The 21,979-nt window shown below is 31.3% G+C and overlaps 3 protein-coding genes across 11 annotated transcripts in view; 1 reads left to right on the top strand and 2 right to left on the bottom strand.

The window, feature by feature from the left end:
- LOC147846911 (uncharacterized) overlaps window positions 1-21,979 on the bottom strand; it is a 405,197-nt gene that overhangs the window by 297,005 nt on the left and 86,213 nt on the right. The window lies entirely within an intron of this gene.
- On the bottom strand, window positions 429-9,047 carry gpalpp1 (GPALPP motifs containing 1). Of its 4 annotated transcripts, none has more exons than XM_087235558.1 (8): window positions 8,871-9,047; window positions 8,169-8,298; window positions 6,019-6,138; window positions 5,784-5,924; window positions 5,424-5,682; window positions 2,680-2,844; window positions 2,450-2,551; window positions 429-988 (listed from the first exon to the last, which is right to left on the bottom strand). In XM_087235558.1, the coding sequence occupies exons 1-8, from the start codon at window positions 8,947-8,949 to the stop codon at window positions 770-772; spliced, it is 1,215 nt and encodes a 404-aa protein (XP_087091684.1). In that variant the 5' UTR covers window positions 8,950-9,047; the 3' UTR covers window positions 429-769.
- Window positions 9,166-21,979, top strand: part of pibf1 (progesterone immunomodulatory binding factor 1) — a 75,306-nt gene continuing 62,492 nt past the window's right edge. For 2 of the 6 annotated variants that reach the window (XR_015475714.1, XM_087235562.1), the window contains exons 1-10: window positions 9,166-9,216; window positions 9,495-9,746; window positions 9,847-9,947; window positions 11,162-11,360; window positions 11,463-11,582; window positions 11,681-11,814; window positions 12,542-12,650; window positions 14,681-14,862; window positions 15,040-15,165; window positions 18,458-18,556. Coding sequence is in view for 5 of the 6 variants with exons in the window: in XM_087235562.1 (XP_087091688.1) it covers window positions 9,495-9,746; window positions 9,847-9,947; window positions 11,162-11,360; window positions 11,463-11,582; window positions 11,681-11,814; window positions 12,542-12,650; window positions 14,681-14,862; window positions 15,040-15,165; window positions 18,458-18,556 (1,322 nt within the window). In the remaining variant the exon portion in view is untranslated. 6 annotated transcript variants of the gene reach the window in all.

Raw genomic sequence — 21,979 nt, 5'->3', positions numbered from 1 at the left:
CTGGTCCGGCAGAGACTTAAACCAATAATTTTCTTTCTGTGAGGCGACAGTGCTAACTACTGAGCTACCGTGTCACCCTTACAGTGTATAAATATATTCAAAATACTATTCATTTTGCAACTTAGTTGGATAATCATGAATAATCTTGTGATAAACTATGACTTGCCATTAAAAAAAATAGCTGTTGATAAAGAGTGAATATTAGAGTATTATACTTTTGATAGTTTACACTTTAAGGATTTCTTTCTCTTTCTTTCTTTCTTTCTTTCTTTCTTTCTTTCTTTCTTTCTTTCTTTCTTTCTTTCTTTCTTTCTTTCTTTCTTTCTTTCTTTCTTTCTTTCTTTCTATCTATCTATCTATCTATCTGTCTTTTTTTCTTTCTTTCTTTCTCTTAGTAATTTGGAAATCAGGAAATTTGATGTCAAAACTGTTATAAATGTATTTTATTTTAGGGCAAAATATGACCTGAATGTGACATATTCTATGAAAACAGTACAGACTGTAAAATAATGCACTACCTATAACACCTTTAACACTGACAAAAATTAGTGGAATGTTAGCATATCACTAGATAAAGACAAGACTGAAACTTTCATGATATTATGAAAAAAGGTAACACTAAAACTTAGCGTTTTAAACCTTAAAAAATCCAAGAAAATTTAGAAGTAACATTATTTTCAATTATTATACATATAAGCATTTTTATGATCATGTTTTAATGATGCCAAAACACTACAACATCTTTTATAAAATCAGATGAGTCTTTCTCTCACAGGAACATGCGGTCTTTGCTGTGTGAAAAGCGGGTGTTCAGTTCAGCTGACTTCTTTAGCAAAGCTTTTTTCTGAGCTTCATCAAAGCGATTGACTTGGAGGTCCGCATCTCTGTCAAAGGGTCTTCTCTCTACAGGCTTTTTAGCATCCTCCTCAGCTTTTCTCTTCATTTTCTTAGTGTGCAAACTAATGAGAGATTCACCACGCTTGGACTCCTAAAAAGAGATAAGCAATTTGAGACTGAAATTCATATTATTAGGCTTGGAGTTTTATGTAGTGACATTTAGATCTTGCAAATTATAGGTGTTTTCCATTCTTTATCTGTTCTTCCAAAGCTTACTAGGGAGCCTCAGTAAACTTCTAAAAGGACTGCTGGATAATAAATTACATAAAACTGCCTAAATTAATTTCTTATTGCTTCTGTAATAATAATAATAATAATAATAATAATAATAATAATAATAATAATCATTATATTATTATTTTCATTATTATCTATTATTATTATTATTATTATTATTATTATTATTGTTTTTGTTGTTATTAGTATTATTAATAATAATAAAATATAACAATAATAAAACAATAATAAGAACAATAAATTATTATTATTAATACTAATATTAATAATATAATAATACTAATAGTACATATAAATAATATAATGATAATAATAATAGTATATGATAATAATATGATCATAATAATATGTAATAACAATAAAATGATAATAATATATTACTATTATTATCACCATCATGATATATGATTATTATTATTATTATTATTATCATTATATAACTATTATAAACTATTATTATTATTATTATTATTAATAAAATGATAATAATAAGTATTATAATATGTTTTTATTATTATCATCATTATATTACTATTATAAACTATATAATAATAATATACTATTATATTCTACTACTACTACTACTAATAATAATAATAATTAAATGTTATCATCATCATCATCATCATTATATTATTATTATTATTATTATTACTATTATTATTGTTATTATTATTATCAGTAGTAGTAGTAGTAATAGTAGTAGTAATTTAATGAATAAATACATAAATAAAAAAATATTTTGGTTAATTCAAATGTTTAAGATGCAATAAAACATGTTTATTAACTAGTGTTTTAATTTAAGCTATGGAATCACAAATAAATTATGTTTAATTTTTTAACCTGTTTTCTCACAGATAATTAAAACAAATAATGGGATTCATTATTACTATTATTATTATTATTATTACCATTATTTTATATAAGTTATTTCAGAGTTATTTGGTTTGGTATGCAAACACACCTGAACTAATTAATTAAGACCTGAAAGACCTTGATAATTAAAGGCAGGTGTGTTTGATCAGGGTTGGAGCTCAAATCTGCAGGAAGGTAGATCTCCAAGAACAAGGTTGAGCACTCGTGACGTAGCCTATAAACTCATAATGTTTTACTTAGTCAGTCAGTGATGTCTATATTTAATGATGTATGTTTAAATAAATATGTAAGAAACGCAAGATAAAAAGTAAATGTTTATATTTTAACAAAAAATAACAATTATGTGTAGTTATATAAGCAATTATATCCCCATGCTGTACTAAAAACTTACCAAACTGTCACTTTTAAACAAAAGTAAGCATCAAACCAAAAATCTTACATTATATTTGGAAATTTTGTCAGCCATCTCGAGCTCTTTCTGAGACAGACGAGGCACATCATCCTTGGCTGATTCACCTTTTTCCTTAGCTTCTTGTCGTTCCTAAGAAAGACCAGCAAACAGAAATCCCAAACCATCAGTGACATGCTTTTCGTTCCTGCATTATCATCACATTTACAGTGTCATTGGTAAAACTACAGAAAGTCTTCAATTTAGACTTCTGAACATACTCTTGCTTTGCGCTCGCGGTCTGCAGGAGTGTCAGTCCAGATTGAGCGGTCTTTGTTTTCAGGGCCTGTTCTTTTCTTGAAGGTTCGTGCTTCCAGGCCTACATGCTGCAACTCAGGAGGCAGTTCTGTCATCCAGCTCTCTCTGGAGAGGACTGTTGGTCCAGTCTAAAAAGAAATAAAGAAAAGGTAATTTATCATTGTATGGCACACGATTGAGTTTCCTTTGTGTTGGTAGTTGTATAATATTTTAATTAAAAAATAATAGTAGGCATATAAGACTTAAAAGTAAAAGTATATGTGAGACAGAAAGAAAGTCAGAAAGGTTCAAGATAGAGCTGCACAATATATCGTTTCAGCATCGATATCACAATGTGATCATTCGCAATAGTCTCATCACAAATATATACAATGTTGAGTCTGGATTACAATATATCATTTTGCGAGTGTTTTTGAAGCCTGTATGAGGGTTATAAAAATATTCAGGCGTAATAAACTGTTTCATTTGTGACTTTGAAAAATGAATAATGACAAATATTGTTGAATTGTTTATAAAATGAAGATGTATTATTTTACATTTGAATAATCGATTACTGTATACCTCAACACATTTCAACTCCTCAGATAACAATAAGACAGATTGTTTAATTTTTGTATCTTTTGCTTTATTGAATTTATCTATGCTTGTAGATTGTTCATTAGAATTTATGCACTCTCCGACAGAATCATTCCAATCAATCTAAAATTATAAATTCTTCCCAAACTTTTTTTCAACTCATCTGATGAAACTGTATTGGTATCATAATATACATCACAGAAATAAAAATATCACAATGTTATAATTTTCCAATATTGTGCAGCCCTAGTTCAAGATGGCACAACCCATTTTCATGTCTCCAACATGTATAAAGTTAAAAAAGTGAATTTAATTTATTGATTTATTTGACAAATCTATATCTCAAGAGCAATCCAGTGACCCCTCTGAGGTTTAAGCTATACATCCTCTCTAGTTTTGATTGTATGTTTTGTGACTATTATGTGTGTTTTTTTTTGTCTCTTCTTTTTTGTTTTCTTTTAATTGTCTTTTGTATGTCTACAGTACGAGCCAATGTTTGTTCTTGTTCTGTGTGTCCGTCTGTCTGTCTGTCTGTCTGTCTGTCTGTCTATCTATCTATCGACACATATGTACATACGTAAAAGACAAGCATATTAAAGACAAACAAAGTGCCATATTTTATGGTTTAAATATGTTTTGTGAAAATAAAATGAATATAGGTGAAAATATGTTAAAGTCATTTATCTTAACTTAGATGTACAAATATTCTGACCTGCACTTATCGAAATATAACAAGTGATCAAATAAGTACAAACCTAGTGTTTTGAAGGACAGTGGCAGGGTATGAATGAAGAGTTAACATAACAAATAAATATTTTTTTACCACTGCAATGCTTAAAAAGGAGAGAATTTTAATATGGCATCAACTTATTGTTATTCTAAAAAAGACATTAGCCCCTTTCACACATACAGACCTTTCCGGAAAATTACCGGCAATTTTCCGGAAAGGTTGTATGTGTGAACAGGTCCTTTTTGAAAATACCGGTAAATTCTATGGCTATTTTATATAAATAGCCATAGTAGTAAAATAGTATAAATGGCTATTTTCCGGAAAGAGAAGTTGTAACATTACCGGCAATTTGCCGGAATACTGCACTGTATGAATGCAGAAGGAAGATTGCCGGAATAAGCGCGTGCACGTCTAGAACGTGCTGACGTGAGACGTCTGCTTTAGCCAGTCACAACAGTCTGACGCATTTACGTCCACGCGGTTTATGAGAATAAAAGCCTTTGAATATTTTTCCAGACACATTTAGCTGCTAGAAGTTAGTCAGATAACGTTTATATGTTCTTCTTAATGCCAACTGTGTAAATAATCATCGATGAGATGCTTATGATAAGCCGTTGTTTGTTTACCTTCAAGCTTTGCGTGTGCATGTGAAACAGCCTGTGAGCGCCTGCACACGCACATATTATGAACATCTCGACATGCGAAAGTGATCCTGCGAAAGTTGTTCACAATACTGATCATCCACAGAGTTTGTAATATAGTCAAATGTTTACAAATACAAGCGCAGCCGTTTAAAGCTCATTTGTGGTGAATGATGTCAGAATTTACCGGTATTTTGGAATGGATGTGTGAATGCTCTTTTCCGGAAAATTTCCGTAACGTCCTCGCCTGTGTGAACAGCGTTTTTTTTAATATACCGGTAAAGTCGTTCCGGAAATTTTCCAGATATTTACCGGTATCACTGTGTGAAAGGGGCTTATAATGGATTTTGAACATTTAGTTGTACTCATATTTTGGCACTTGCTTTGGTTTGGTTAGATACTTCAATTTATTAAGTGTTCTTTGAAATATTTTATAATAGGGAATAAAAAACCTAAAACCCAACTAATATTAAAACTTATATTAATAATAATAATAATAATAATAATAATAATAAACAGTAATAGCAATACATAAAACAAAACTACAGTACAGCTTTCAAAACAAAAAGCACACAACAAAATAGCAAAACAATTGGACTTAAAAATGTATTTAAAATAATTAATTTAAAATCACATTCAAATCTACAGTATAAATAATAATAAAAAACACAAAAACACGCAAAGAATATTAGTACAATAATAACTATTATTAATTACTAAATACAGCCAAAAGGCCGACTAGTAAACAGAATAAACTTACATCCACTCCTGTAAGTTTGTCTTTCATTTGTTGAGCCCTTCTTTCAAAGTCCAGTGCAACCGTGTCCTGGAACGGTCCTTTTGATGGCATGGGCCCAATCACATAATCATCTTCTTCTTCTTCACTGCTTGACAAGTCTGGTTTAAAACCTGGTGGTAGAGCTGGTCCTGAAAATCCTTCAGTTTCATCTTTTTCTTCCTCTTCATCATCATCCAGTCTTTTAAACCCTGGAGGTAGAGCAGGCCCTATTGCTGGTGGCCTATAACAGACAATCAAACAAAACACAGATGAATTCAATCAACGTTTATGTTTATCAATTTTTATTTCACTGTCAGTTAAGTCTCATTCCAGAACAATTACCGTTCAGGAGATTTATCTTGCTTTCGATATCCCGGGGGAAGAGCTGGTCCCGAAAACCCTCCCTTATCCTCTTTTGCACCAGCTTCATCTTCATCTTGGTTTTTGAATCCAGGAGGGAGTGCTGGTCCTTGTAATGATTGCCTGAAGATGCAAAATTAATTTATTCAAGACTTCTGAAAATGGCTCACAAATGAGCATGTGTGAATCATGATCATTTTTAACTCCTGTTTATTACCCGTCAGGTGACTTGTCTCGCTTCTGAAATCCTGGGGGAAGTGCTGGACCAAAGAAATCCTCCTCATCCTCATGTTTATATGTTTGCTTTATATCCATCTCATCTTTTGTGGTGCTTCTGCTGCTGTCAAATAATCACATTTATTAAAGTGGGAGAAACTTACTTTTTCTTGCAATAAAATTTAATTTACATTTTATATGTAAAAATTTTAGACATGTGCTTATGGAACCTGACAAAATATGCACACAAACTCTAACAAATGCATACGGGTCTAAGGCAAACGCAGGTTTTCAAACATAAAAACTATAAATGTGTGATACAGCTTTCTGTTTACCCCTCATCCATTATAATGTTTTTTTTTTTTCAAAAGCAAAAAAACAATGATTATCATATAATATTTGGTTATACTAATTCACAATATAGTTTACATAACAAAATAAAAAATAAACAACTTGTCAGCCATTTAAAGAACACAAACCATTTAATGGCATCATCGAATATCTCCATAAATTAAATACTTTATCTTTATACTTTGCCACTATCCTTAAAAAACCTTTTTTGTCTATTTGTCAACAATATTTTTAATCTTTAAAAACACTGTAAATGTTATAAGAAAACTTTCTATTGTTTATATTTAAATAGGTAAATGTTGGGAGAAGGAGTTACATTTTTATTTAAAGACAACACCTTTTAACATCTGATTAATGACGATGGGATGTTTTATTGTACCAATATTTTGCCATTTTATTTTCACAGAAGTTAGATAAATGTATGTATTATTACAGCTATCAAAATAGTATTTATTAATGCGATTAATTGCATTCGAAGTAAAAGCTGGCATTTACACAAGTAAAAAATAAATTCATGTATATATATACAGTTGAAGTCAGAAATATTAGCCCTCTATTAAATATATATTTTTTCTTTCTTAAATATTTCTCAAATGATGTTTAACAGAGCAAAGAAATTTTCACAGTATGTCTGATTTTTTTTTTCTTCTGTAGAAAGTCTTATTTGTTTTATTCCAGCAAGAATAAAAGCAGTTTTTAATCTTCAAACACCATTTTAAGGTCAAAATTATTAGCCCCTTTAAGCTATATTTTATTTTGAATCTCTACAATTCTCTACAATCTACTGGTATTTAGTCTACAGAAAAAAACATCATTATACATAATTACCTTAACCTGCTTAATTAACCTAGTTAAACCTTTAAATGTCACTTAAGCTGTATAGAAGTGTTTTGAAAAATATCTAGTCAAATATTTTTTTAGAATTTATTTATTTTATTGTTTAGAAAAGTGTTAAAAAAATCTTCTCTCTGTTAAACAGAAATTGAGGAAAAAATAAACGGGGGCCAATAAATCAGGGGGCTAATAACTCTGACTTCAACTCTATATATTTGAGATTTTTTATTTTATTTATATTTTAAAATTAAACATTTAAATCTTATACAACTTATACACAAGTATAAATATATATGCAAATATTTTGGTTTTGTATTTTTTTTATTTTATTTTTTTTCATTTATATGAACACAATATATCTGCACAGTCAGTACACACACATTATTCAAATACAAACATTTATTTTGAATGCGATTAATTGCGATTTTCCATTTGACAGCACTATTTATTATAAACTCTACTAATAAAAAAAAAATCACTTTTCTAAATTGAATATGGTATGGACATTAAAGTGGGATGCCTCGTTTTGACCCATATCGTTGCGTATTCATGTTTGTACTAAATTTGATACTTCAGATATTTATATAGCATGATTATAGTGAGTTTATAGCGGGAAAATAATGTCACTTGTAGATAGAAATGAAGAATTAATTATGAAATGAACAATGTTTATTACGGACATAAATACAAGAATAACTGCAGTCACATTATATCTCCCAATAATATATCAGTAAGATATTATTAACATTGCAGTTTTTTGATAAAAGCACTATATCTTTAATATGTTCACATTATTTAATAGCTTAAGAACATGGGATGCAGTACAACAAGGTGTAAACGTACAGAAAATGACAAAACAATTTGTTTGGGTGTTTAAAAAGTCCATGTTTCTCTTGAAACACTGCATGATGCTTGCAACTACGAACCCAGAGAAACCTATATAATATAAAAACACAAATATCATACTTTGAAGAAGACCGGTTCCTAGATGACGAATATTTGGCCCTCTTAAAGACGACCTCCTCTTCATCACTGTCTTCACATGAACTGGAGGACTCCGAAGCTTTATACAGAGGAGGCAGAGCTGGACCTATGACTGGAGGCAGAAACTATTATTTACATCTTAATTATACTAACACACATGACCGAATGAGCCAACTGTAATTTTAAAAAATTGTATCGAGAACATTTAAAGACATTTATATTTGTTATGCATTTGCAAACAAAAAATAAAATCAAGTAAAGAATCTGGACTGCATGGTGGCGCTGTGGGTTGCACGTTCGCCTTAAAGCGAGAAGACTGGGTCAGTTGGCGTTTCTGTGTGGAGTTTGCATGTTCTCCCCGTGTATGCGTGGGTTTCCTCCGGGTGCTCCGGTTTCCCCCACAAGTCCAAATACATGAGGTACTGGTAAATTGGGTAAGCTAAATTGTCAGTAGTGTATGTGGGTGAATTAGTGCGTGTGGATGTTTCCCATGGATGGGTTGCAGCAGGAAGGGTATCCGCTGCGTAAAACTTGCTGGATAAGTTGGTGGTTAATTCCGCTGTGGCGAACCCAGATTAATAAAGAGACTAAACCGAAAAGAAAACGAATGAATGAAAAAAGAATCTTGCAAGTCTCGTACCAGACCGTTAAGTTAAGTCACTGAGTAATAATACATAAATATACTTGCTCCATCATCATCTGAATCCTCATCTTTTTTTAATGTCGGTGGCAGAGCTGGTCCAATTACGTTCTCGTCAGACATCGTGGAGTTATCGTATCAGAAAATAATAATAAAACATACATTTATTTACAAACCCAGAAACATGCTAGGCTACAATGAACACTTTTGTTATTTCCGGTGTCGAGTTTTCTGTGAATTTCAAACTAAGAGTCCGTTTCTGGCGGAATCCTATAGGTGGCGCGTTATAGTTAGGTTTAAGCGTTTCAGATAAAGACACTCTTCACTTCTCTTCTCTTTGTCGTCCGTTGTTGTTTCCATGGGAGGCGGGACGCTTAAAAACAACAGTCGGTACGTAAAATTTGTTAAAGTTTCATTAATAAAACAGGGCTTTAACTTTTAGAAATGTTTTAGTATGACGTCTCACATAAATAATCACTTGCTCGTATTTAAATGTATTCTAAGTCAAGTCGAACTTCACGAATTTGTCTTCTTTTAGCCAGCTGTCATTGCTCAGCGTCTTATCCTTTAATTCTTTCCTTGGGTCGGCTGAGCTCCTATCCTAACTCTTGACAACCAAAAGCCCTCATTTCCAACTTTTATTCTTTCTTCACATAACAATTTGACAGATGATGCCACCCAAGAAGCCAAAGGACGCCAAGGCAAACATTTCCAGCTCCATCGAATCTGAGGACATCAGTCTTGAGACAACAGTCCCTACAGAGGACATCTCGTCCTCGGATGAGAAAGATGGCGCAGGGAAAGTCACAAAACAGCTCCTGGAAAGAAAAGAACTACTTCATAACCTTCAAAAGCTTAAAATAGAGCTGTCCCAGAAAAATCTGCTCATAGATAACCTCAAAGTGGACCACCTCACTAAGGTAATTTCACATTAACATATACTGAAAGGCAGCTGGAAGAGGTTTCAATGTTTGTTTATCTTTGAGTGTTAAAAGTATGAGTTTTCACATTCGTTTGTAGACAGAAGAGCTTGAAGAAAGGCTGAATGATGCTCTCCATCAGAAACAGGTGCTCGCTCTGCGTTTGGACAGCCAACTCAAACTACAGCAGGATGAAAACAGGTACATTTACACACACATACTGTTTTACAGAAAATGTACTAGTGTCTGTGTGTAAATCTGCATTTTTAACCTTACGTTACTGGAATTCAGCTGTTTGTATAAAACTATAAATAATCATGCCACAATTCTATCCTAGCTAATATGTTTTAATACTAATATTCATTATTTTTTTATTAAAAAAATATGCATATATGCTCTTTTTTACCTTTAGTCCACTATACATATTTTAAAATACAAAAAAAAAAGTCAAAACCATGGTAATACTAAACTTTATAAGTATCAATGCTGACTGTTATGGCACATTATTAATTAAGTCATTTATTTATTTTATTTATTTATTTGACAGTTATTTCAATCTTTAGACATATTTATCAAAAAAGAGAAAAATGTTGTGTATGCTTTACAAAAATGTTTTATGGATGATATAATATGATACTGTCAGAAGCTCACACCCAATGAGGTGAAAAAAACACAAAACATCATATGGTTTCATTTTAATTGTGGGCGGCAAAGTGTAATGCAACTCAGTGCAAAGCTGTACAATATATTTTTTTTTCTAATAAATCATTGTGGATAATCAAGTATTTGTCCATATCGAAATAAAAGAATAATAAGAAAAATTATTATTATTATTATTATTATTATTATTATTATTATTATTATTATGAATTAATTTATTATGTAAACATATACAAATTATTACATGAATATACATAATTAAACACAGCAAAATCTGTATCACAACAGTAAGATGGAAATGTTTAGGATTAGAAGAAAGGCATTTTACTTGCTTTAAAAAAATTGGGGGTCAACTGATGTTTGAGGGCAACCTGATGTTGAGGGTTTTCCAGCCTCAAAATATTAAACAGCACTACAGATTTTATTTCTGTTTTTTACAGAAAACACCAGTAAAATGAATTTCAGTGTAACAGTAGTTATATGAAAAATTATATATTAGGGATGTTTTAGAACATGAATCTTTTGATGACCTGATAAATCACAGTGCAGTTCCCCAAAAACTAAATCTTTCAAATTTTGTATATTCTGGTACTACCCCTCAAATCTCTAGGTTTTACCAATTTGTCAGCAATAAGTTTTACATAGTTTATGCTAATTTAAATCACGTAGTTTATTCCAAAATTTCAAGACTTTGTGTTTGTGTCAGTATCAGTATAGAGTTTTTATAGAGTTGAGTGCGTGTTCTACTTATGCAGGAAGCACCAGGCCCTGAGAAAACAGGAGATGGACACCATCATGCTCAGACAGAAGCAGCTGGAAGAGATGAACCATCAGTTGTGTGATCGGGCCGGTGATCTCCGCAGAAGCCTGAGGGATCTGGAACTGTCTGAGCAGAAATACGCTGAGCTGAAGGAACTGCCTGAGGACAAACTCACCATCCCAGAATTTGTGGCGGTGAGAAATGGAGCTGCAAATTAAAATTTCTCTTTGATGTTTGGTTGCAGACAGGAAGCTAAGAATAATAGTTGTAAAATTACATATGTTTTCTTCTTATAGATTAGGTTTTATGAGGTTGTAAACCCTCTGAGGGCTCTTGCAACGGAACTTCAGATGAAAAAGACTGACCTGATTGAGGATCTGGACAGTCACCGCAAACAAATTAGGTCACTTATGGAGGTCTGAAGAAACATTTCTTCCTTTCTCTACAGCTGTAAAGTATCTGTCGTTTGCATTGCCATAATCTTTTTTTAAAAACATTTTTATGTTCAAATCAGAGTTATGAAGAAGAAAGGAGAACACGCTCTGAGTTAGAGATCCGCTGTCAAAGGCTCACCTTGGAACTTGCCGATACAAAGCAGCTGATTCAGGAAGGAGACTACAAACGAGAAAACTATGACAAAATCAAACGGTGCGGGGAATATTCTGCATTGTGTTAGCCCATATTTAGCTTTTGGCACATGCAGTGTACCAAATTAATAAAAAAACGGCCATTATTGCTTGATTTCTTCAATACTTTAGTTTCAATTTTGTAATAATACTTATATTTCTGAAAAGTGTCTATTAATGGACAATATTTTTGAAAAAACATATGTTGTAGTATCGATTTAGTATGAATATCATGATATTTATTTTAGTATCATATCAAAGTCAAAATTCTGGAATTGTGACAACACTAAAATACATTATAATTATGTTTTAATTTTATAAAAAAATATATAAAAATGTTTTTAGCATTTATATTAAAAATATTTAATATAAAATATTTGAATGCATTAGAATGGCATCTTAAAGGATCAAGTTACAGTGACTGGGCCAGTGCCTACTGAAAATACTGATATCCGAATAAGAAAAAAATAAAAGTAATTCTTTCTTAGTAAGCAAAAGAGTCTTGAGAATGAATGAATGAATCAATCAATCAATCAATAAGTCAGTCAATCAATCAAATGGTAATTTACACCACAAAATGTTCTAACATAACGCCAAGCTTTGCAACAAAAACAATGACCAAACAAACTGAGATGACTTGAAAATCTTTATCTTTATGAATCGCTATTGTGATCAGTTTTAAAATTACTTAATAAATCACAGTATTTAAAATTGAATAATACATATTACCTGTCTTATTTTGTCCACAGAGAGAGAGATGGCTATGAAACCGAGCTCAGAGAGTTAAGAAAGAAGTTAGAAATCCTGGACCTTACACACACTGCCTTGGAAAAAGAGAGAAATGACCTTAACAAAGAGGTAATGAGTTCAGTACACACAAAAGTTTATTGACAGATCAGGTAGGTACTATTTAATCTAAAACTTACAGCGTGTAATAAAATTTTGTGTTTTAATTTTCTGTTTCTGTTGTATAATTTGGAAAGTATTCGCTTCACTTTCCACATTTCCACAGTCTCATTCTAAATTGGATTAAATAAATGTATTTCCTCAAAATTCTACACACAATACCCCATAATGACAATAAGAAAAAAGATTTGTTTAAATTGTTGCAAATTTATAAAAAAAAAAAAAAAATATATATATATATATATATATATATATATATATATATATATATATATATATATATATATATATATATATATATATATATATATATATATTTATATATATATATATATATATATATATATACATACATATATATATACATAAGTATTCACAGCTGCTGTGAAGCTCTAAATTGAGCTCAGATACATTCTATTTCCACTGATCATTCTAGAGATGTTTCAGCAGCTTAACTGGAGTTCACCTGTGGTATAAATAAGCTGAGTCTGAGAGTTTTATTTATTCGATAGTTTATTTTATATTTCTTGTTTGTAAAGGCTAAATACAAATAAAAAGTGAACATTTATTTGTACTGTTTTTATTTTTTTTTTTAAAGTTATAAGAGCCTGGAGGGACTTTGCAAATTCAGTTTGCAGACATTTGTGGGTACAGACATCCATTGTGTGCGTTCTTGGCAGTTTTTTCCTGGCTATTTAATTTTGTCCATATCTATATCAGAATTATATTGTGTCGACCAAAATTAAGAAATGTATTGTGATATAAATATTTGCCATATCGTCCACCAGCCCTATTTGTAAGTGGAAGATGTTGAAACCACCAAGACTATTCCTAGAGCTGACCGGCCATCTAAGCTGAGTGATCGGGGGAGAAGAGCCTTAGAGAGATGATTAATAACTGAGAGAGAAATGGTCAGAGACCAGAACCTTACAGAAGGACAACTATTTGTGCAGCCATCCACCAATCATGCCTGTATGGTAGAGTGGCCAGTCAGAAACCACCCCCCGCCTGGAATTTGCCAAAAGGCATCAGAAAGACTCTCAGACCATAAGAAACAAAATACTCTAGTCTGATGAGACAAAAATTTAACTCTTTGCAGTGAATGCCAGGCAACCAGACACCACTCATCACTAGGCTAATACCATCCCTACAGTAAAGCATGGTGGTGGCAGCATCATGCTGTGAGGATGTTTTTCAGCAGCAGGAACTGGAAGACTAGTCAGGATAAAGGGAAAGATGAATGCAGCAATGTACAGAAACATCCTGAATAAAAACCTGCTTCAGAGTGCTCTTGACCTCAGACTGGGGCGACAGTTCATCTATCAGCAGGACAATGACCCTAAGCACACTGCCAAAATATCAATGGAGTTGCTTCACAACAACTCTGTGAATGTCCTTGAGTAACGCAGCTAGAGCCCAGACCTAAATCCTATTGAACATCTCTGGAGAGATCTGAAAATGGCTAAACACTTTTGCTTCCCTTCCAACCTAATAGAGCTTGAGAGGAACTGCATAGGGTAATGGGCAAATATTGCCAAAGACAGGTGTGCCAAGCTTGTGGCATCATGTTCAAAAAAGACAAAGGCAAAAAAGTATTGAGTAGTGAATACTTATGTACATGTGATTCTTCAGGTTTTTTACTTTTAATAAATTGTTTCACACTGTCATTATGGGGTATTGTGTGTAGAATTTCAAGGAAATAAATTAATCGAATCCATTTTGGAATAAGGCTGTAACAAAAAAAATGTGGAAAAGTGAAGCGCTATGAATACTTTCTGGATGCACGGTATCTAGAGGGCAAGAAACAGTTTCTACATGCATTTGAAAACCGTCAGTACATTTGTAGTCAGCACATATCTAATAACTAGTCAAATATACAATTTATGTCTGTAATTTTTTAGAAGCAAAATGCCAACCTATAGGTTTATCTGTCACATATGGTCTTGCTTTCTCTTCATTCTTGTTACTTATTTTATGTGCAGGCAGTGAACCTACAGCAGTCAGTAACATTGCTGCAGAAAGACAAAGACTTTTTAAACAGACAGAACATGGAGTTGAATGTGCGCTGTGCTCATCAAGAAGACCGTCTGGACAGACTGCAGAACCAGCTTGAGGACACAAAGAAGGCTAGAGAAGAGGCCTATGAAAAATATGTTGCTTCTAGGTATGTGCAATTTGAGGAAAAAATACACAGATGATGGTGCTTCAGTTTTTATTTATGCACTTTAAGTTTTCTTAAATTTCATTTATATAAAATTAGAAATCTCTGAAATACTTTTAGTGTATGAATGAAGTTGATGCACTGTGTAAGCTGAGCTGTGTCCCTTTATCTCTCCACTAGAGATCACTATAAGACAGAGTATGAAAACAAACTGCGTGATGAACTGGAACGCATTCGAATGAAGACCAGTCATGAGATTGAGAGCCTGCAGAGGACTTCAAAAGAGATGTATGAGAGGGAAAACAGGTGAGAGTAAACCTTAATTTCTCTCACTGGCAAACTGACTGATTCTTTTTTTTTCTGCCCATGAAAAATAAAACACTAGAAAACCTTGAAAAGTCATGCCAGTCTAACAAAAAAATCTTAGCAAGTCATAGAAGTAGTAAACAAAAAATATAGAAATTGGCTAGAAATTATTCTATTTTTTTCTGTTAGATTCATAAAATAATTTAGAAAATTTCTCATCCATTTACAGAAATGAAGATAATCAGTTATGTATCTTAAGATATATAGTGTACATTTTAGTTTTCTTGCCCAGTTGCAATAAATATTAAAATACATTGGACACTAGATATAGTCAAGCTTTTTTTTTTTTCAGAAGAAAAAATGTTATTAGACATACTGTAAAAAATTTCCTTGCTCTGTTATATATATATATATATATATATATATATATATATATATATATATATATATATATATATATATATATATATATATATATATATATATATATATATATATACACATACACACACACACATACAGAGAAGAAGTCAGAATTATTAGCCCCCCTGAATTGTAACCCCCCCCCCCACCCCTAAATTTCTGTCTAACAGAGAAAAGATTGTTTCAACACATTTCTAAACATTATATTTTTAATAACTCACTTTTAATATTTGATTTCTTTTATCAGTAAATAATAATATTTGACTAAATATTTTTCAAGATACTTCTACTTGGCTCAAAGTGAAATTTAATAGCTTAACTAGGTTAATTAATTAGGCAAGTTATTGTATAATGATGGTTTGTTCTGTGGACTATCTAGAAAAAATATAGCTTAAATAGGATAATAATTTTGACCTTAAAATGGTTAAAAAAAATCTCAAACTGCTTTTATTGTAGCCAAAATAAAACAAATAAGACTTTCTCTAAAAGAAAAAAAATATTATCGACATACTTTGAAAATGTCCTTGCTCTGTTAAACATCATTTGGGAAATATTTAAAAAAAGACAAAAATCAAAGGGGCCTAATAATTCTGACTTCAACTGTAGATTTTTTTTTTTTTTTTAAGAAAAGCATTTCTAAGAAATAATTTTCAGCTTGTGTCCACCTATTTACTATTACTGCTGATTAATGTCATTTATCCTTGCATGGTGTTATATATCATATATATATACTAGATATATATATATATATTTATATATTTATATATATATATATATATATATATATATATATATATATATATATATATATATATATATATATATATATATATATATTTATATATATATATATATATATATATATATATATATTTATATATATATATATATATATATATATATATATATATATATTTATATATATATATATATATATATATATATATATATTTATATATATATATTTATATATATATATATATATATATATATATATATATATATATATTTATATATATATATATATATATATATATATATTTATATATATATATATATATATATATATATATATATATATATATATATATATATATATATATATATATATATATATATATATATATATATATATAACCAACCAACCAACAAGGTTATCCCAGTGAGCCTAAGTGAAACTCCACCAGAAAATCTGAACTTTGACTGCTCTGGAAGGTCAGCCGCTGAGATCTTTCATGTTTGATGCTTAATAAGCATTTGAACCTGTAAACTAGTAAATACAGCAGTAATAATAATGTAACTGTGTAAAAAGCTTAATTAAGCAATTTAATAATCAAATAGGTTTATTATTGAAGGCTGTATGAGGTTACATGGCATAGCACTTTAAAAATGGATGAATCAGCTGTGGGCACCATCTTCTGGTGAGGTGCAGGAATTCACATCCTTCAAAGGACATAAAGGATATTTATATATATATATATATATATATATATATATATATATATATATATATATATATATATATATATAATATATATATATATATATATATATATATATATAATATATATAATAATATATTTATATTATATTTATATTATATTATATTTATATAATATATTGATAATATATTTCCTCTGGAGAAAGTCTAGTTTGTTTTATTTCAGCAAGAATAAAAGCAGTTTTATTTTTTTATTTAGAAACATTTTAAGGTCAAAATAAAATAAATATATATATATATATATATATATATATATATATATATATATATATATATATATATATATATATATATATATATATATATATATATATATATATATATATATATTTATAGAGAGAGAAAGCATGGTATAAGGCATCCAGTACTGCAAACCCATTAGACAGGTTAACACTGAAGACAAGATTGTAACAAATAAAATGCAAGATTAATACAAGAATAGTTGTTCAAATGAAATTATAATATCAGATAACAATCTTTGCACGTAAACATTGCAATCTATAAAAACATTAAACACTTGCATTGTACTGTTGCTTTTGCACTTTTACAGTATTAGTTTGTTTGAAAACTGATGTCTTATGTGCACTCAGCTATGCACAAGAATTATAAATCAATACCTGAGTGTTTAGCAGCTATGTATCAAAGACTCTTGCACTCTTAACCAACCAACAAGGTTATCCCAGTGAGCCTAAGTGAAACTCCACCAGTGAAACCAAAGCTGTGTTTGAAAACATTCCCAATATTTGTCAACTTACAGGTTTATTGTCTACTTAAAGCAGTGAATGAAAACTAGTGAGAAAATCTGAACTTTGACTGCTCTGGAAGGTCAGCCGCTGAGATCTTTCATGTTTGATGCTTAATAAGCATTTGAACCTGTAAACTAGTAAATACAGCAGTAATAATAATGTAACTGTGTAAAAAGCTTAATTAAGCAATTTAATAATCAAATAGGTTTATTATTGAAGGCTGTATGAGGTTACATGGCATAGCACTTTAAAAATGGATGAATCAGCTGTGGGCACCATCTTCTGGTGAGGTGCAGGAATTCACATCCTTCAAAGGACATAAAGGATATTCTGTAGCCTCTGAGTTAACATTTGTCATGTAACTCGCTATTGTGGTGTATAATTGAGTAAAGCACTATGGTTTCAGACACTACATTCAAATACCTGTCCTCTTAAATATTGCCCTGTTTAAGGGTTCATAGCCTAAGGTATATTATACCAAAACCAGTGGTAAATAAGAAAATTTTGGGGTTTGCCTGTTTAGGTTGTATTGTATGCAATGTCTGTACAATGCCTGTAAAAAAACTTATAATGCATTATGTACAGTATCATTTCAGAATATGTGTTTTTTTTACTCTTCCAGAAGTCTTCGTGAGACCAGAGATAATTCTGTTATTGAGAGAGACCGAGCGCTAAACGCGGAAAGAGAAACTCAAGCCAAATATGATCAGCTCTTAGATCAGTAAGTTCGTTCACACCTCCCACATATGCGTGACAGTCTGAACTGTTATTATTGTATGACTGTCATTTCGCAAATGTACGCAAAAACTATTGAGCAAATGCATGTGCAGTAATTCTTGACAGCTCATTCATTGGAAAAATCGTAAATGTTGGTAACTGCTGAAAGTTTGTGTAATCATTCACTTTTCAGAAAGTAGTGAAATCTTTATTCGTCACTGAAGATGCAAGACCCTTCCAGGCATTTTGAAATCAGGATGGCTGTTTTGTAAATGTCAATCAGTATTGGGGCTAGGCCATAATTTCAACTGTATCTGTTCCAATGTGATATCAGAGTAGGCTACCATTCCAAAGCTTGGACTCGGGAAGTTTTTCAATCTTTCAGCAAGGATAAATGATATTGATCAGCAGTGAGAGTAAATAGGCGGACAAAATTTGATTATTTTTTCTTATATATACTTTTCTTAAAAAAACAAAAAACAAGTATTTGTATTAAAAACAAATCTTCCAGATGACCAATTGATATGTATACAGCATGTACACTAGCTGACAAAAGTCTTGTTGGAAGTTTTAGGAATATCAAATAATAAGTTGAATTCTAGTTGATCATTTGGTATCAGAAGTGGTTTATATGAAAGGCTAAAGCCATTAGATTACGCTTATTTTACCAAAATAAAATATGATCATGCCTTAATTTTAAATTATTATTTAGGACAATAATGTCTGACTTTGCTTAGACAAAAGTCTTGTCACTTAACAGAAATAATTTACATCTCTGCAGTGACTCAAATAACTTATTAATAAAGTCATCTGGAACAGCAAAGAAAGCGTTCTTGCAGGACTCCCAGAGTTCATCAAGATTCTTTGAATTCATCTTTAATGCCTCCTTCTTCATCTTACCCCACACATGCTCGATAATGTTCATGTCTGGTGACTGGGCTGGCCAATCCTGAAGCACCTTGACCTTTTTTGCTTTCAGGAACTTTGATGTGGAGGCTGAAGTATGAGAAGGAGCTCTATCCTGCAAAAAAAAAATCCCTTTCTTGTGGTTTGTAATGTAATGGGCAGCACAAACGTCTTAATACCTCAGGCTGTTGATGTTGCCATCCACTCTGCAGATCTCTTGCACTCCCCCTTACTGAATGTAACCCCAAACCATGATTTTTCCTTTACCAAACTTGACTGATTTCCGAGAGAATCTTGGGTCAGTGCGGGTTCCTATAGGTCTTCTGCAGTATTTGTGATGATTGGAATGCACTTCAACAGATGATTCATCGGAAAAATCTACCTTTTGTCACTTTTCCAAATAATCAACTGGAACTCGAGTTATTATTTGTTACTCTTATAATTAGAATCGACGACAAAACTTTTGTCAGGTATTTCTGAAGGATTGTTTGACACCTAAGACTGGAGTAATTGTTTTCAGCTTTACAGATACAGTCACAGAAGTAAATTACAATTTGATTTGTGTTTCTGCAGAAAACAGACTTTAAATAATATAAAACACATCACTGAGTCACTTTTTTATTTTTTTACTTTGATCAAATAAATGCAACATCAGTGAGACATTTTCTTTTTAAAAAGCCTTACAAGTCTTTTTTTTTTTAAACCGGTAGAGCTATATCACTTAAATGTCTTGCTTTTGAGATGTGGCATTTAGTCTGTTAAAGCATTTGCATGGATTATAAATCTGTGAAAATAACCTTTTAGTTTTTTTTTGTTGTGTTTTGTTTGTTTTTAGCTTTAAGTCAAACATTTCAAGCTTGACTGGATTCCTCCAAGGCCAATTCAAATCATCTTTGAGTGAACCAATGACAGACACAACCATATATTGTCACTGTAGGTAAAAATGGGCGTAGTATTGCTTATCTGTTAGTGTGATGTACATGTACAATAAGAACTTGACTTCAAAAGTTGCAGGGAGACATATTTTAACATCTGCTACTGCCTCCCAAAAAAGGAAAGTGTTCATCTGAGAACATTAGCACTTGTATAACTATGAAATGCCTGTCAATGACAAGTAAACAATCAAAGCCAAGATTTTAAACTATGCTGATTGTTGTTCTCCTGGTTGTGATAGCTGTAATTATTTTTTTAGAGCCTGTTTTCTTGAGGAATTCAGCGTACAGTATACGTTCCCACGGTTTGAGAGTCAGCATGACAGAGGTGCTAAGCATGCCATTGTTAAACTTTCAATTGTGATGAAATGCAGTTGGAGCCTTATGTGTACATTGTGATAATCAGGCAGGGTTTGCACTTAAAGGAGAGCAGTATCGGTTTCTGGACACTGGGCTGTGGTAGAAGACTGAACAATCCATCATCAAAAACAAGATAATGTGGCTAGTTAAAATGACAGTTTTTTGACAGACATTTTGTTATTTACCTGAATTTAGCTGCTAACTTGTTATTCAGATATTCTGAAGAATTTTTAAAACCCTCTACACCCTCACGCACTATTAGTCCACTTAAAGGAGTGAATGAAAATGAGTGAGTGAAATCAAACACTTGAGTGCTCCAGAAGGGTTTTGTTTGCGCCTTCCTGGTTGATTAAAATAAAATAGAAATATTGAAAGTGTTTGTAATAGTTAGTAACACAGCTGTCTATTAGCAATAAAAAGGTTGTTTTTTTTAGTCATGTGTACAAATGGTAATTTAGCAGTTAAGAAATTAATTATTTCGAAATTTACACCAATAGGATTCTGCTGCGGGTGCCTTCTTGTATTCAGACCCAATAATTTATTCAGTTTGCTAAATTTCACAATGAATTATGGGCTTTCCCTTGCCGTTGAGTGTTCCTTGATTGTACACTTGTTTTGGTGCATTGTGGAGTGGTTTTAGTGCACTTTAGAATGTCCACTATGGTTTTGCACAGCACTCCAAATGGCTGACTCGTTACATATTGTGCTACTTAAGGGCGATTACAGATACCAGTCAGAATGATTTTTATAGTAATTTGTTTTCCTTCTATGGATGTTAAAGGCAACCTAGTGACAACATTTTTCAAGATATCTTATTTTGTGTTCAATAGAAAAAAATAAACATATTAAGGCTTAGAACCAGTGAGTAAATGGTGAGCAAATGTTCTTTTTTTGGTTGAACTATGCCTTGAAAGAGAGGACTAGCGTGGCTTAATATAACATAAGTGATGTCTTTTACTGAAATATGTAGTAGAAAACCAGTGGTGGATTCACATTATTTAAAAAATTCACATTTAATTTGTATTATAAGGAGCACCATTTTTATGTGCACAGTGTGTGATATCAAATAAATGCACACGGTGAGCTACAATGGTTGTAGCTATTTTTTTCTTTACCACAACACAACTTGGAAGTTTGATCACAAAATGCTGATATATGTCACTTTTTATTTGTAAATGTTTTGTGATTTGTAATCATCATAATTTTATTTAAAGGATTACTAATTGATT

Source organism: Danio rerio, chromosome 1, assembly GCF_052040795.2.
Source record: "Danio rerio strain M-AB ecotype USA chromosome 1, GRCz13ab, whole genome shotgun sequence".
NCBI lineage: Eukaryota > Metazoa > Chordata > Actinopteri > Cypriniformes > Danionidae > Danio > Danio rerio.
This window is presented reverse-complemented; position numbering and strand designations above follow the sequence as displayed.

Excerpts from the sequence above, each read along its gene's own strand:
- gpalpp1 (XM_087235558.1), bottom strand. The coding sequence starts at position 8,949 with ATGTCTGACGAGAACGTAATTGGACCAGCTCTGCCACCGACATTAAAA. Across the intron at positions 2,552-2,679 it reads ACCGCGAGCGCAAAGCAAGA|GAACGACAAGAAGCTAAGGA; the intron begins GTATGTTCAGAA and ends GGTCTTTCTTAG. Across the intron at positions 989-2,449 it reads ACAAAATTTCCAAATATAAT|GAGTCCAAGCGTGGTGAATC; the intron begins GTAAGATTTTTG and ends ATCTCTTTTTAG.